The 16,059-nt window shown below is 27.4% G+C and overlaps 5 protein-coding genes across 8 annotated transcripts; 3 read left to right on the top strand and 2 right to left on the bottom strand.

Annotated features, from left to right (window-relative positions):
* Positions 1–20: 20 nt before the first annotated feature.
* LOC132911943 (protein krasavietz) lies at positions 21–2,964 on the top strand. 2 transcript variants are annotated; one of them, XM_060968996.1, is made up of 8 exons: positions 21–180; positions 737–808; positions 880–1,160; positions 1,246–1,550; positions 1,665–1,908; positions 1,998–2,217; positions 2,300–2,453; positions 2,522–2,964. In XM_060968996.1, the coding sequence occupies exons 2-7, from the start codon at positions 748–750 to the stop codon at positions 2,449–2,451; spliced, it is 1,263 nt and encodes a 420-aa protein (XP_060824979.1). In that variant the 5' UTR covers positions 21–180; positions 737–747; the 3' UTR covers positions 2,452–2,453; positions 2,522–2,964. The 2 variants fall into 2 exon arrangements, with proteins under 2 accessions (XP_060824979.1, XP_060824978.1); XM_060968995.1 differs by having other exon boundaries at positions 2,300–2,461.
* LOC132911942 (serine--tRNA ligase, mitochondrial) lies at positions 2,549–5,046 on the bottom strand. The gene is made up of 4 exons (XM_060968994.1): positions 4,908–5,046; positions 4,068–4,798; positions 3,775–3,942; positions 2,549–3,687 (listed from the first exon to the last, which is right to left on the bottom strand). The coding sequence occupies exons 1-4, from the start codon at positions 4,968–4,970 to the stop codon at positions 3,366–3,368; spliced, it is 1,284 nt and encodes a 427-aa protein (XP_060824977.1). The 5' UTR covers positions 4,971–5,046; the 3' UTR covers positions 2,549–3,365.
* A 93-nt stretch (positions 5,047–5,139) lies between these two features.
* Positions 5,140–7,525, top strand: LOC132911944 (oxygen-dependent coproporphyrinogen-III oxidase). Its single transcript, XM_060968998.1, has 2 exons — positions 5,140–5,278; positions 5,574–7,525. Exon 2 carries the CDS (start codon positions 5,580–5,582, stop codon positions 6,735–6,737), a length of 1,158 nt encoding a protein of 385 aa, XP_060824981.1. The 5' UTR covers positions 5,140–5,278; positions 5,574–5,579; the 3' UTR covers positions 6,738–7,525.
* On the bottom strand, positions 7,096–14,054 carry LOC132911937 (adhesion G protein-coupled receptor A3). Of its 3 annotated transcripts, XM_060968986.1 has the most exons (14): positions 13,841–14,054; positions 13,322–13,528; positions 13,075–13,218; positions 12,910–12,981; positions 12,753–12,824; positions 12,508–12,579; positions 12,350–12,433; positions 11,928–12,257; positions 11,715–11,851; positions 10,819–11,655; positions 10,496–10,742; positions 10,144–10,437; positions 8,865–10,071; positions 8,587–8,794 (listed from the first exon to the last, which is right to left on the bottom strand). In XM_060968986.1, the coding sequence occupies exons 2-14, from the start codon at positions 13,504–13,506 to the stop codon at positions 8,714–8,716; spliced, it is 3,762 nt and encodes a 1,253-aa protein (XP_060824969.1). In that variant the 5' UTR covers positions 13,507–13,528; positions 13,841–14,054; the 3' UTR covers positions 8,587–8,713. The 3 variants fall into 3 exon arrangements, with proteins under 3 accessions (XP_060824967.1, XP_060824968.1, XP_060824969.1); XM_060968984.1 differs by having other exon boundaries at positions 7,096–10,071; positions 13,841–14,053; XM_060968985.1 differs by lacking the exons at positions 12,910–12,981; positions 13,075–13,218; positions 13,322–13,528; positions 13,841–14,054 and having other exon boundaries at positions 7,096–10,071; positions 12,749–12,824.
* Positions 14,055–14,251: 197 nt separating this feature from the next.
* Positions 14,252–15,949, top strand: LOC132911945 (E3 ubiquitin-protein ligase TM129). Its single transcript, XM_060968999.1, has 6 exons — positions 14,252–14,607; positions 14,679–14,940; positions 15,020–15,209; positions 15,307–15,501; positions 15,588–15,736; positions 15,813–15,949. Exons 1-6 carry the CDS (start codon positions 14,406–14,408, stop codon positions 15,928–15,930), a joined length of 1,116 nt encoding a protein of 371 aa, XP_060824982.1. The 5' UTR covers positions 14,252–14,405; the 3' UTR covers positions 15,931–15,949.
* The last annotated feature ends 110 nt before the right edge of the window (positions 15,950–16,059 follow it).

Raw genomic sequence — 16,059 nt, 5'->3', positions numbered from 1 at the left:
AAAACGCATTACGAAATGTAAATTCGAGTATCCTATCTTTTCCCTGTCAATTGTGGCTTCTCTTCAAGTTGATTCTCTTCAGTTTCGCTGATCTCAAGTACTCAAAATCCTCTTTGAGATATTTCGTATTGTCCTTGTACGCCTGAAAAGGGGTAGTTCTACAGTTGCACGTGCATCTAAGTAAGTTAAGAAGTAAAAGTCATTAAAATTTACACAATATTCGTTCGCTTTTAATATAACCTGATCTCTGTAAAAGGTTCAATTTTTTTATAAATTTCAGCCATCGTGGTTCCATCCTATGACCTTAACCTTAGGAGTAATAAACTAATTGAAAAGTAGAATTTTTTACGTATATTTTAATGCTATTAATCTTTATTATAAAGTAATTTATAAGTAGGAATTTTTGACGTAATAGAATATATTTAATGAAAGTCGCCATTTGTCAAAGAAGTGCCAACAGATTTAAAGTCAAATGCCACCTCATTATGGTCTCATTATAGTTTCTCAATCCTCAGTCTAATTAAATTTTTGTCTTAATATACAAATGAAAGGTCAAAAGATTTTTAAAATTTGTCAATAGTAATACATAACATAAGGCAAACAATTCTATATATGTATATGCATATATAGATACATATTATATACTTATATGTATATGTTATAAATATATTTTCGTTAATTTACGAAAAAGTCGAAAAATTTTGAAGCCTATTTATTGAAATTTCTACCATTTCAGAAAGGTATTGTATGAGTCAAAAAATAGAAAAACCAATATTATCAGGTCAACGCATAAAGACCAGAAAAAGAGGTATGCATCAGAAAATATAAGATTTCTTAGGTAATATATTTAATGAAAATTATAACGAAGGATTTTTTTAGATGAAAAAGAAAAATATGACCCTATGGGATTTCGAGATGCGATTTTACTTGGTTTGGAAAAGGCTGGTAACGACTTAGATGCAATTTCAAAGTACTTGGACGCAGCTGGCTCTAAATTAGATTACCGCAGATATGGAGAGGACCTCTTTGACATCTTAATAGCTGGTGGACTTTTAGTTCCAGGCGGTTCTATTGCTCAAGATGGTGATAAACCAGTAAAAACCACTGCTTGTGTTTTTGAACAACCAGAAGATATGGAATCTATGCGAAATTTTGAACAAGTGACGTATCCTGTTCTATATATATATATATAAGCTGTCATGATATGTACCTTAACAATGGTTTTGAAAATAATCTTATTTATAGGTTTTCATCAAACTTATGAGACGTTATAAATACTTGGAAAAAATGTTTGAGGAAGAAATGAAAAAGGTATTGGTTTTTATGAAAGGCTTCACTCCTAAGGAAAGGATAAAATTAGCTAGAATGACAGCTCTGTGGATATCCAATGGTTCTGTTCCACCTACTGTTTTATCAGTTTTAATTAATGAACATCTGGTTAAAGACAACTTAGCATTAGACTTTTTATTAGAAGTTTTTGTCACTTGGAGGCAGGAGAAAGGTCTATCCAGTTTAATGACTGCTTTGAAAAAAGGAAATATTGAAGGAAGGTATGAGAAAATTCCAAACTTTATAAAGTTCATTGTTATATCTATATCAGGTTTTTTGTTTTATTCTCATTATTTTTTTCTTTTTTCTTTTTTTTTTTTAATATTGATCAACAGGTTAATGGAATTTGTACCGCCTAATAAACGAACTGAAGAATATTTTCGATCTGTATTTGAAGCTGTTGGTCTTGCAGACATTGTAAAATTACATAAAGCTCAAGCAAGTCAAGAAGCAAAACGGGACTTGCAACAACTGTTATTGGATGATTTGGCTGATAATCGTCCTTTGAAAGATATTATACTTGATCTCAAAGAAATGGCACAGAAGAGTGGTATTCCTGAGCATGAAGTTATTGGCCTGGTAATTATAGTTTTATGATATTATTATGTTATATTATAATTAATTATATTACATTAGAATTAAATAAAATTGTTAACTACTGTTTGCAGATTTGGGTCGTAGTAATGGGTCAAGCTGAATGGAATAAAAAAGAAGAATTAGTGGCCGATCAAGCACTGAAGCACTTAAAAATATATACTCCACTGTTTGATGTTTTTACAACCACTGCCAGATCTGAGCTTGCACTTCTTCTCAAGGTTCAGGAATTTTGTTATGAGAATATGAACTTTATGAAAGTCTTCCAGAAAATTGTTTTACTATTTTATAAAAGTACGTTTATAATGCTGACACGTACATTTATTAGTAACTTCTCTGTTTGTGTCCATTTTCTGTTTAACATATTTTATTTTAGCGGATGTAATATCAGAAGAAGTGATTTTGAAGTGGTATAAGGAAGGCCATTCTGTTAAAGGAAAAATGATGTTCTTAGATCAAATGAAAAAATTCGTTGAATGGTTACAGAATGCTGAAGAAGAATCTGAATCAGGAGAAGAAGAAGATTAAAAGTACAGAAGTATGTTTAATCAAGGTTTTACAGCTTTGTTTTTGACTTTATATTATTTTTATATTTCAGAATAATATAAGCTTCATTATCAAAAAATAACATATTTGGACTACATCCAAAATTTTTAAAATGGATCAAAATATGAACTGCAATTGGACTGTATTGATAAAAGGAAATTTTGATAAAATAAAGTTTGTATCATTCTGCGATACACTATATCAATAGACAAATACATACAATTTTTTAATCGTTAATGAATAAAAAACAATACATTACCAACTGATTAGCGTGGGAGACAAAATTGTAAAATTTACAGTGTCTTTAAATTGTATTACTTTAAGAAAAAATATTTTGTGTTACATTTTTATAACACCGCTGCAAAATATATACAGAATAACAAGTTAATGAAGAAAAGATCTTTATCCCTGTGTATGTATAATTTTCAAACCCACATTCTTTGTATGATAATATTGTACTAGTTTCTAGAAAATATATTGTCAGGTGGTGTTTAATATTTGAATTTTTTATGAATCCTGTTTAATTTCCTATAATATTAATTAATTTATATAAATAAAAGCAATTAACTAGAAACAAATAATTTCCTAATATATATAATTGCAAATCATTTTTTATTTCTTTAAAAATTTTATTTTTGAATATTATAAATATAAGAAATAGATAAATTATTATTATTCATTGCATTTAGGCTTATGCACGATAAAATTCTATATATATTGATAAATAGATAATTTATGTTAATGTAAATTGCAAGTATATATTCCTATATACATATACTTTTACATTCATGAATGACAAAAATAATAAAAAAGTAATTATTTTATTAAAATTGTATGTATTGTTTTTAACTGTTTTCAGAGAAGATTAAATGTTGCATATACAGTACAGTTACATATTAGATTTGTGATTTGTATTTATGAAGTTTCATTTTAGCAATTGGTTGTTTTCCAATAAATGTCTTTCCTGCCATATAAGGTATTAAAATTTCTGGGATTTGAATATACCCATTTTTTGTTTGATGTGTTTCGCAAAGTGCTATCAACATGCGAGGTATAGCACATGCAGTTCCATTCAAAGTATGAACATGTAAAACTTCTCCCTTTTTTGTCTTATATTTTATACGAAGTCGTCGTGACTGATAATCTGTACAATTACTGCAACTAGATAATTCTCCATATAAGTTTCTTCCAGGCATCCATCCTTCCATATCTACTTTCCTATATATATAAAATGATAAATGTGATATTAAGAAATTTAAAATCTAAGTAGTTCAGTATATAATGTAATATTATACTACTGTATACCTATATGCTGGACACCCTAAATCTTGAGCTGGCATATCAATTATTCGAAAATACAAATTTAATGAGGAAAATAAATCTTCTTGAATATTCAGAAGTTCTTGAAATTGATTTTCTGACTCTTCATGTTTTGAACATACAAACATTTCAACTTTTGTAAATTGATGAACCCTTAAATGAATAGATAAAATTATTTATTAGAAATAATATTTATGTAACTGTTATACTATCAATATTGAAACAGTTGTTAGATATGTTATTATATTAATAAAATATATGTAACATGATTTTTTTACCTGTATATACTTCTCTCATGCATAAGATTAGATATTTCAGCTCTAAAACACCTGCTTACAGCAGCCATTTTTAGTGGTAAATCTTCTGAACTAAATACAGTATTCATTACTTTATAAGCTAAGGACATTTCTGCTGTACCAGATAAACTATAGTTCCCTTCATAAAATGGACTTAAATTATATACAAGGTCTCTTCCATTATCTATTATCAATCCACATCTTTCTATAACTTCAGTAGGGATAATATCAGGTACAGAAACAAGTTTAAAGCCATATTTCATTAACTTTCTGACTGTAAAATGAACTAATGCTTCTTCTAATTCTGCTAGATCTCCTAAGAAAAAGTAACCTCGTGTTCCTATTAAGGGCCCCAAATTTTTACTTTTTAATGCCTTTAAATATGTAACTAATGTTGAAAATTCTTCTGGTTTAAAATCAAATTCTGGATTATGCCCGCATTCTTTTAAAATTTGTGGTTCTTTGCCATAAGATAATACTCTTGGATCTGTTTGATTTGGTATTTTACTTAACTCATGCAAAAGAGGCTTCTTTAACTCTGGATTTTTTGAAAGTTCAAGAACTTTATCAATATCTCCAATACTTTTCCTTGCTGTTATGTTATTAAAAATAATATCTCGATTACATGGATTACATAGAAAATCAATATTATATTCAGGTTCTGGAATATGTGTTATTGCGTCTACATTGTATTGTGTTGACTGTGTCCTATGCTGTAAAGAATATATATGTTAATCATATAATTTAATATGCAACTGGAAAGAAAAATAAACCAAATACTTTTTACATTATATACATATGTAAACAAAAATAATAACATACCAAAGTCCTTGCATAAAACTTTTGATATTTAAGAAATCGATTAAATTGTTTCTTGAACCACATTTTAAAAGTAAAATAATATTAATTATAAAATATATATATGCATCAAGTATACACCAATATATCCCTATGTTGGTAGTTAACCTATGATACACATTTCTCTTTTTTGATGCATACGCTATTTATAACTGTTTATTAGGTTTGAAAATTACTTTAAGACACCTTGCTATATAGATGATTATGTTATTATCAACATTTATAACATTATTCAAAAAATAATTTATTTCCCGTTTTCACACAGCATAATTATATATTTGCTGTTTTGTAATTCGATAAGAGACACATCTGTTATTCTTCAAGCCTGAAAAACTGTAAGTAATGATATTATTACATTTTATAATACTTTATGATTTAATCTTTTACTTCATTTATGATTAATAATAAATTATCAAAATCCGATAATCAATATCCATCATTTATAGTAATGTCAAATTTGTTTAAAATAAAACCGAAAATAAATTCTTTTATTTACTGTATTGTAAAATTTGCACACTTTATTTTAATATTTTCTGAATGATATATTCTTCAATAAAAAGCATAACTTAACTTTCTCAGTTGCTAATTTGTTAACATGCAATTAAAAATATTCTAATTTATTAATTACAGATAACTATGATTCCACGAACATTAATAAAAAATTGGATTTCTTTACGTCATTTTTTTCATACACATTATACAATCCAATATAAGGCCAAAAACATCAAGTACATTGGTTTTGGTATATTCACAAGTATTTTGGTTTATAGTACTTCAGGAATCACAATATTCGCAGCACAAAATGAGTTGGATATTAAAAAATTTATGGCACAACCTATTACTGACATAAAGAAATTAAAGAAGAAGGATGATATGAAAACAAAAATGGAACTGTTAGTGATGAAAACTCAAGCAGACTTTTGTAAAGCTTTGGAATCCTTAGAAGAACCAGGCCATTCTTTTAAAGTTGACAGATGGATTAGGAAGGAAGGTGGTGGAGGAATTACTTGTGTTTTGCAAGATGGAGTTGTTTTTGAAAAAGCTGGAGTAAATGTATCTGTCGTTACTGGTATGTTACCACCGGGTGCAGTGCAACAAATGAGAGCACGTGGGAAAAAAATGGGAGAGGGATCTGTACCATTCTTTGCAGCTGGTGTAAGTGCTGTAATTCATCCGCGAAATCCCATGGTTCCAACAATACATTTTAACTATCGTTACTTTGAAGTAGAAAATTCAGATGGTTCAATTCAGTGGTGGTTTGGAGGTGGCACAGATCTTACACCTTATTACTTAAATGAGGATGATGTAAAACATTTTCATAGTACTTTAAAAGCCGCATGTGATCAATATGATCCTTCATATTATTCAAAATACAAAAAATGGTGTGATGATTATTTTTTTATTACACATAGAGGAGAACGTAGAGGAGTAGGTGGTATCTTTTTTGATGACATTGATACTCCTAGCCAAGAAGAAGCATTTCAATTCGTAAAATCTTGTGCAGAAGCTGTTATTCCTTCTTACATTCCATTAGTTGACAAACATAAAGATGATGGATATGGATATAGTGAAAGACAATGGCAATTATTACGTAGAGGAAGATATGTTGAATTTAACTTAATATACGATCGTGGTACAAAATTTGGTTTATATACACCTGGTGCAAGATATGAAAGTATATTAATGTCTTTGCCTTTGTCTGCAAACTGGCAATATATGCATGAACCAAAACCTGGTTCAAAAGAAGCAGAACTTGTTGATGTATTGAGAAACCCTAAGGAATGGTTGAACTAATATAAACAATATCCTTTAATGAAACTATCATTTCTTAACTTAAAGCTGCAATTTGTAGCAATAATTTTGAATGCTGCAGTTAATTATCTTTTTCCTATTTTGTTTACAAGTATTTTGTACAATTTTGTGCAAGTGGAATGTTAATGAAAAAAATGCAAATTAAAATATAGAATAAGGCTATATTTTTGAACCATTTAAATATATTTAGTATAAGAAAAGAGTTACATATATATAAACTTTATATTTAAAGAATTAAATATTGTATAAACTATAAATTATGTATAAAAATTGTACCTATTATTTTGATATACTTTATATGAAAGTAATATTTTCATACATTACAACTCTATACAGTCAGTATACATTGTATACCTTAAATATAATAATATGGATCTTCTCAAATTATTTTAGATGTATAAAAAGACAAATGATGACAAATTTGATGTATTCTCAAATTTATTTAGTAAAATATTCAGTCTTAGAGTATATATTATAAATTACATACGTAATCATAAAAATAATAACAAAAATTTATTGTACAAAAAATCATTGGTAGAAATTCAATTAAATTAAATATAAAATATTCTTTAAACCTAAATGATATATGAAGGAAGCAGATTTCAATAGATGTAATGATTTCTGTTGTGTAATTCTTGATCACTCTTTTTACAGAACAATATATATACAAAGCAAAAAAAGAAAGAGTATTTTAAAATTCATAAAAATATGGAGTTGTTTGTATTAATTATGTACAATTTTCTCTGAATAAATACATATCCAACAAACAATTTAATGAATGTTTCGTGTGTGTATATATATATACACGAATAAAAATGAATCAAAGATATCCGACATTTAAAAGTAAAAAGATTAGTAGAGATGTAGAAACAGATGAAACATTTTTGTAAAATATTTTTATGTATAGGAACTATGTTTTGTAGATAAATTAATAAAGCAGAGTAAGATAAGTATTTCTTTGAATATTATGAAAATGTAAATATTAGCAAAAAATTATTTTACTCTGTTAGACGAAATTCCTATATGATATAAATATGTTACGTGTTTTATATAAGCAAAACTAGATTAAACACTTGTTTCTTTTTTTACTATTTGTGGATAAGTATTCGGATTATTTAAGTGTGTTTTACTAGTTTCAATATTCTGTATATTTTGTTGTCTGTTTAAGCTCTCTACTTCATTGTTTGAATCTAAATTTTTTACAATATTACAAGAATTGTGCATAAGTGATGTCATATCAATCATAGAACTGATTAATTTTTGTTTAGATCTCAATTCATCAGTGCACACATTAGAGGCACAATCAGTATTTCTTGTAGAAGTAATATATGTAGTCTGCATTAATTTATGTAAATTATCTTTAACTTCACTATTTACTTTAGGGAAAGGTGATTCTAATTTGCTAAATGATTTTTGAGATAGGCGACTTTTATCACATAAATTTGAATTTGTAATATTTTGTAAGCCTGTAAATGATTTCAGATATTCACATTTTTTTAAACTGGTGAGAGATGTGATGTCATTTAATGAATTACAAAAATTATTTCTTAATGGTTTCACAGTCTCTATTGGAAGACAGTGCATGCTATTAGAATGAGTTAACCATTTTGAAGTGGCATTAGACCGCCGTTCTTCTACTCCATGAAATTCATTCATACTTTGACAGTCTTTTTTTAACCATGTTGGGTCCATAATGGTATCTACAGTTTCATAAACTTCTGGTAAATTATGGTCGCTTTTTTCACTAGTCATCTGAGTAATAGATTCTATTTCCGAGCTATATTCTAAACTACATTGTTGTGAAACACTTTGCAGATGTTTTTCTTCATCAGTTTTGATGTCCATGTCTGAGTCATGTAAAGTTATACTCAGTAATTCTACTTTTTGGTAATTATTCCTCGCAGAGTTTGATACTGTGTTTAAAGAATCGTGTAATCTACAGTTATTATTAACTTTTCTTACATTTCCAAAAAGACCTTCTTGACCAATAACAAATCGCACTGGGACATTTCTTTCCTCTGAGATACTACCACCGCTATCTGAGAGTATATTAACGTTTTTAATGTCATTTATTGGATTTAACTCAACATGGATATTCGTATTATTTACTTTTGCACTGCTACTTAAGATGGTTTGGTCTATATTACTATCTAATTTTGTAGTAGATCGTGGTACAGAAATGCAACTACCAGCATCACTCATAGCACCTCCATCACCTTGTTTTCGAGGACCAAGATTATTATTTTTAGTATGACGACGTTGTTTTCTAAAAAATTTTCTAGCAACTCCACTTTGATGAGGATTATAAAACATTTCAACGCAAGTTGGTTCAATATATGTTGTTACAGAATTATCAGATCTGTATTGCTGTCGATGTAATACAACTAAGTTCACATTCGTCATTTTTCTACCAACAGGTGAAACTTCTTGACTGGTTATAATATCTGTAACTTTAAACGCATTATAAGTTTGCGACCTATTGGTGTATCTGGATGAACCAATGGAATTCGAATCAGATGTAACTTGAGTAGCCTGAGAATTAGACACTGGAGGTACCAAATTTTGTACTAATGATTGCGTTGCTATTACAGGATTTGCATCAGAGATACTTCTTGTTCGACAACATTGATTCTTTCGTTTTTGAAACCAGCAACCCATTTTTAACCATTGTGACCTAACATCATTTCGTGCAATCCCATAAAAAAAGAGGATGAAAATTCCAAGTGAACTAGAAAAAAGGGAATATAAAGTAGCAAATATAGTTTCATCAAACGAAATGTATGCACTTAATGGCTTTGTTATAGCTGCTGCTGCAGTAATCCATGATATTAAATATAAAATTAAAATAATAATTTGACCCTTCAGTTGAGTTATTTGAGAATGTTCTGAGTCGTCAATATCGGATAAAACAGTCTGTGCACTGCGTGCACTATTCCTGCCTACAGAAAGATTTGTATTTGGTTCCAATAATTCTAAATCCATATTTTCCGTTGCTTGTGTACCTTCAGACAACTGAGTATTCATATCAACATTTTGAATTGAACATTTAATGAGTAAATGAAAGATAGATAAATATACAATTAGAAATCCAGCTGGAACAAACAATGCAACAAGAGCAGGAGCAGTTGTGAGAAAACAATATGAATATCCAGCGTATTCTCGTAAATTTATTGCGCCAGATATACCACAAATGATCATAGCTATACCCCAGCCAACTAGATACAGTCCTAATAATGGTTTTGGTATTGGTGGATCTTGAAGTTCATTATCTGGAATATCTTCGAGATCTGATTTAGATAATTTTTTATACATATTGCTGTAAACAAATTAACCTTTTAATATTTGTTCATTGTATAGTTTTTATAAAATGTAAAGATTGATTATATACCTTGCAAATACTGCCATCCATAATAAACAACATAAAGACAAGTAATGCAGAATAAGACCAACACCTTGACAAATTGGTATGTTTTCTGTTTGGTAAATACCAATACTATAAAAAAATGATAATAATGCCATAGCAAACCAAGTATTAATAACACAATGTTTTGCTTTTTTAGGCATAGCAATTGATGTGTAACAGATAATGTATGTAACAGACATAATAACTAAACATGTTACTGTTGCAATACTTCCAATATATATTGCTGGATTTGAATACCTAAATTTGGCGCCGCTTATGCTGCAAATAGAAGTATTACAAATTAATTCATAAATATAAAAATTTATTAAATACGTACCTGTTACCATTGTAATCAAATGTAGAAGTATCTTGTAAAAGGCCATAATATCCCAATCTATTGCAATGAAATACTATTAAGTTGTTTAATACATTTCTTAAATAGCAACCATCACTTGTCCAGCCTCCTGATTTATTTAATGTTTCATCCCAAACTACGGGTAATAATTTTTTTCCGGCGTAGTAGTACAAAGGTGCCTTTAACATAATGTATACAGGCTCAGTTAAATTTTGTATTGACATTCCATCTGAAAAATGATTCATATTATTATATTATTTTTACGTTTTATATAAGTATTTTTGGTGTTAGTTTTAATTACATACATAACTTGCTTCCAATAACACATGATGGAATATCCATATTATCATTGTTAATTATTTTAGGAAACAATCTACTATTGCTATATACAGAAATCATTAATTGATGAGCAGTAACTTCTTGTGAATATTGTAATAAAGATGCAGGTAGATGTATTGATGCTTCAATTATTCTATCTTTTATATTAATCGGGGATGTTCTATTGTTTGTTGTACATTGTAAAAATCGTATTTCTGGATTATTATTGGAATACCATGTACATATTAATCCTGTAAAACTATCACGTTTCACTCTGAATTCTTCTAGTGCCATGTTTTTCTTGTAAAATTGTATAGATGGAGTAAACTGTATAATCTTTTCTACAGCTTTTATTAGTCGTGTGCAAGATTTAAAGGAAATTTCAGCCTTTTTTAAAATATTCTTTGGTACATTAATCAGAGTACTAATGACATCAATTAATATAGAACCAAGTTCTTTTTCTTCAGTTACAAAATTTAGGTAATTTTCTATAGTTTGAGTTATGAAATCAATTTCAATAGGATCGGTTATTTTTATGGTATTTCCTGTATAATTTTTGAATTTCTTCGCACTTTCTAATAAACTGATCCTTGTAAGTGAAAGATTAACTTTAGAAAATTGTTCTAAACTTTTTGTTATATGTGATATGTAAGGACATAATTCTGTGTTTAAATTCTCCCAATATCCCGTAATATTACATTGATAAGAAGCTTTTAAAGGCATTTGCATTAAACCTGATAAGTGGTTGCCTTCGCATGGTAATTCTGCCCTCCATCCTACTATAGTTTTTGGCCATGTATAAATACCTTTATTATTTTTAGTTACTGTAACATAATAATTTATTAGAATTATATTAAAATTTGAAGTATACATTTTATTTTACCTGCTAGAGGACAGTAACGAGTTTCTTCAGAGATAACTATTACACTGATTGCTTTTGTTCTATTACCATTTACAGAAACTAACAAACAGTTCCATTGGCCATTGTGTTCTTCTTTAACAGGAACAATACTAAGAGAACTATAAAAATTATAATTTTACTATGCATATATATAAATGCTTCGATTTACACTACATGTATTAAATGTTAAAATACCTGTCCACAATGCCACTATCTGCAAGATATCTGTTATCCACTTTAATATTAGATAAACTTTTTTGTGGATCTAGAAATGTATTTAAATCTACAGTTTCAGAAGTAGTATTAGGATACCATAACCAACTTAGTCTTGCATTTCTATCTTCTGTTATACTAGGTGCTCTGCATTTTAAAGTTATAGAATCTCCAGCAAATACTACTTGATTATGAACTGGCCGAAGTTCAATTGTGGGAGCTAACCACTGACATTGAATATTTTCTGAATACTTCAATTTTTTCACAAATTCACCTTTGATATTTGCAGGTGATACACATTTTGGGGCAGGACTGAAATATTTCAAAGGCTTATTACACTATGATACACATTATACCCTATATAATTGCTAAATCTCTATTTTTATATTTAAAAAATATATTACTTTAATTTAATAGAACTGTTATGAATCCAATTACTAAACCAGTATAATTCACAGTCACATCTCCATGGATTGTTAGATAAATCTCTGAAATATAAATTAAAATTTGAGTAACTTTGTTCAATTTATATGAATTCATATATTATATTTAACTTACTTACAACTGTTTTAAAGATTTCAGACCATAAAAAGTACCTTCCATTAAAGTTGTTAATTTATTTTCGTTTAATTTCCTATAATATATTTTTATAGATCAGTGTTTTTTTTTTTTTTTTTTTTTTAATACTCATGACTATAATTATACGTATATATGTGTACGCATGTATGCACGCACGCACGCACATACATAACCGGTAAAACAAATATAAAGAGAGTAAATAAAAATTGAAACTAGAGACTCACTTACAAGCGCTCTAAAGCCAGTAAATTATGAAATAATGATGGTTTCACCACACTTATGTTGTTGCCAGACAAATCACTAATAATGAAGTAAATAATATGTAAGATAAAAGAATATACATAAAAATATACATCAATATATTTTACAAAATCTGTAAACTTACAGCCTTTTCAAATTTGACAACTTGCTAAACGTATGAGCATCTATAGTTGAAATTTGATTTTTACTTAAATCCCTGAATAAAAATTGAATATATTTGTAGCATTAATATATTCAATAATAAATAATGTATGATTCATAATAATAACAAATATATTAATATTCTTACAATCTCTCTAAATTTCCAAGACCATCAAAAGAATTTTCACCAATAAAAGTTATATCATTTTGCGATAAGTTCAAACGTTTCAAATTTGTCAAATTCTTAAATATATTATCTTCAATAGTATAAATATCATTCTTGCTCAAATCTCTGAAATACATTAAGTATAATAAAAATATTACAACTAAAAGTAAGTATTGCTCCGTGTGCTATAGAATAATTGATAATAGTACAATTGGTATTATAATCTTACAATTGGACTAATTCCACGCTGACACTATCAAGATTGATATCCCTAATGTTCTGCAATTCATTACTACATTTAATACGTAGCCATTCTGCTTGTGCACCAAGTTTACATGTGCAATATTTTGGACATGTCTGGATTGTTTCTCCTCTTGTTTGAATTAAAAATAAGAACAATAAAATAGCTCTCATTTTAAAAAAGGCAGGTTTTTACCTAAAGAATATCAATTTTAATTAATAAGAAAATCGAAATTAGTAACTTAACAAATTAACGTTTATAAATTATAAAAATTATAAAATTATAAAAGCAAATATTTTAAGTATAAACATTGAAAATATATAAAACATTGATACAATTATTATATATTTGAGCAGAATTCAAAATTTCAAGCAAAATTCTTGTAAAACTAAACATATAATTTTCATTCATAATTTACAATATTTTAATATAAAAATGACAACACATAATAGAATGATTTTATGTAAAATATAGACATGAATTTATATGTAAACGTTAAATACTTACGACTATGAAAGGAATTTTATTTATCATATTGTTTTAATGTTATATGCCATATATTATGATTATTTGATAACTGTAAACATAATTATAAGAGAACAAGCTTACGGATATTTGTACACACTTCCCATAACAATAAAAGACAACCTATGAATTGTCATAGTCATAAACTATTGACTATATACATGTATATCTGTATCTAGAACTAATTATAGGCTGATTTTCACATATTACGTATATATTTTAAGAAAGAATTATTTTTGTTTTATTTGTTATAATACAGCTTTAAAAGATCATTCTTGAGATGTAAATTATAAGGTGGATATGTAAAATATTACAGTAATGCTTATGTAATAACAAATATTCATAAAGATTTAAGTTGTTCTGAAAAATAACAATTTTCATAAGGATTCGTCATAATAGTTAAATCTAACCTGTAATTGCTCTTTAAATATTGTTGATGAAGTAAAGTATTTAATCATTAAATATCAAATATATACATATATGTAAGAGTCTGTAAACATCAAGCAAAAAAGTGAAAATATATAATTGGAAACATATTTTGTAAAAAATGTCTGCCTTTTTGTTTTATACTTTGTTTTATATTTTAATGTCAGGATGTATCGTATATCCACCTACAGAATTTGTGTCAGCCGGTCTAACCATAAAAGATATATTTTCGAATTTGTTAGGCAGTGAAAATGAATTTTTTGTGCAATATCACATAAGAAAAAGTGTCATTACGTTACTTATATATTCTATGCTCCCGTTTGGTAAATATATTTATTTTTCTCTTATTCTAAATGTTGTACTATTTGTTAAAATAAGTTTTTCTTTTAATTAGGTTATGCGTTTGGTTTAGTTCTATTTGGACACATAGACGCTGTCAATGTATTATTAAGTGATGTCAATTTATGGTCAATATTTGTTACTTGTTCTATATTGATACCACTATATACTTTATCTAAAATTTTAATATGGTCAATGAATAATTGGAGCAAGCATCCTATAGCAAAAAATCTTGCAGTTTATTGTAACAGCAATAACAATAATAACAGTATACCATGGACTACAGTAGCTTCTGATATTAATGTAGAATATCAAAGGTTATATATTAAACTGAGAAGATTATTCTTGTAATATATTACTCCTGAAGATGATTCAATCATTAATATTTTATTTTAGAATAGATAAGATAATACTTACTACAAATAGTATAACATGTGTAATAGCTACTGATAATTGGATAATTAAAGTTCTACCTTACACAATAATGGTTGCCCATCAGAGTGATACAGCTTTAATAGTTAACAGAAGTGACACTCATGAAATGTCACCTGTGACAAGAGGAGAAGTTCAGTTTATTAATATTGAGGTATATTTTATTATTCTAAATTAGTGTTTACCTTAGGAATTTTTGATTTTTTATTAAAACTTTATCTCTCATTAACTGAAGTTCCATTGATGTATAGGTAAAACCTACTAGATCAGGATCACAGCCTTTTGACATACGATTAAATGTATTTGATTTTAAAAATCTGCAAGACAAAGTCTCTCGTCCTATCACTATATTACAAAACATTACATTTCATAAAACTTTACTTGATAAATTCATTGATAATTTTAAAGAACATGTACAAGAAAATCCACATTATGGATATGCAGAGGTATGTGTATTTTATTTATTTTTTTTACAAATTTAATATTTTATTTGAATAAATAAAACCTAATTATACTATAAAAATGTTTGAAGGAATTAAGTCAATGTATTGGATGTATGCAAGCTTTATCAAATGTAAAATTACATAAACAATGTAGTAGTGGTATAGGAAGTGGAAATCCTGAAGACTGCATGGTATGTTACTGTCGTCCAATGTGGTGCATAGAATGTATAGCAAAATGGTTAGTATGTGATATATATATATATATATATAATGTATATTTAATGTAGGTATATTATTAAAAATATTTGTTATAGGTTTGCATCAAGGCAAGATGAAAATGCACCTGAAACATGGTTATCTTCTAAATGTACTTGTCCAGTATGCAGAGCACGATTTTGTATTTTAGATGTATGTCTTATACAGTCAATTTAAATATAAAACTAATATTTTAGTACATGATTGTATTTTTAAAGTTATCTTCGTTACATAACATATTTTATCTAGTAACAGCAATGAATAATAATAATAATAATAATAATAATAATAATAATAATAATAATA

Source organism: Bombus pascuorum, chromosome 11 (genome assembly GCF_905332965.1).
Source record: "Bombus pascuorum chromosome 11, iyBomPasc1.1, whole genome shotgun sequence".
Classification (NCBI taxonomy): domain Eukaryota; kingdom Metazoa; phylum Arthropoda; class Insecta; order Hymenoptera; family Apidae; genus Bombus; species Bombus pascuorum.
This window is presented reverse-complemented; position numbering and strand designations above follow the sequence as displayed.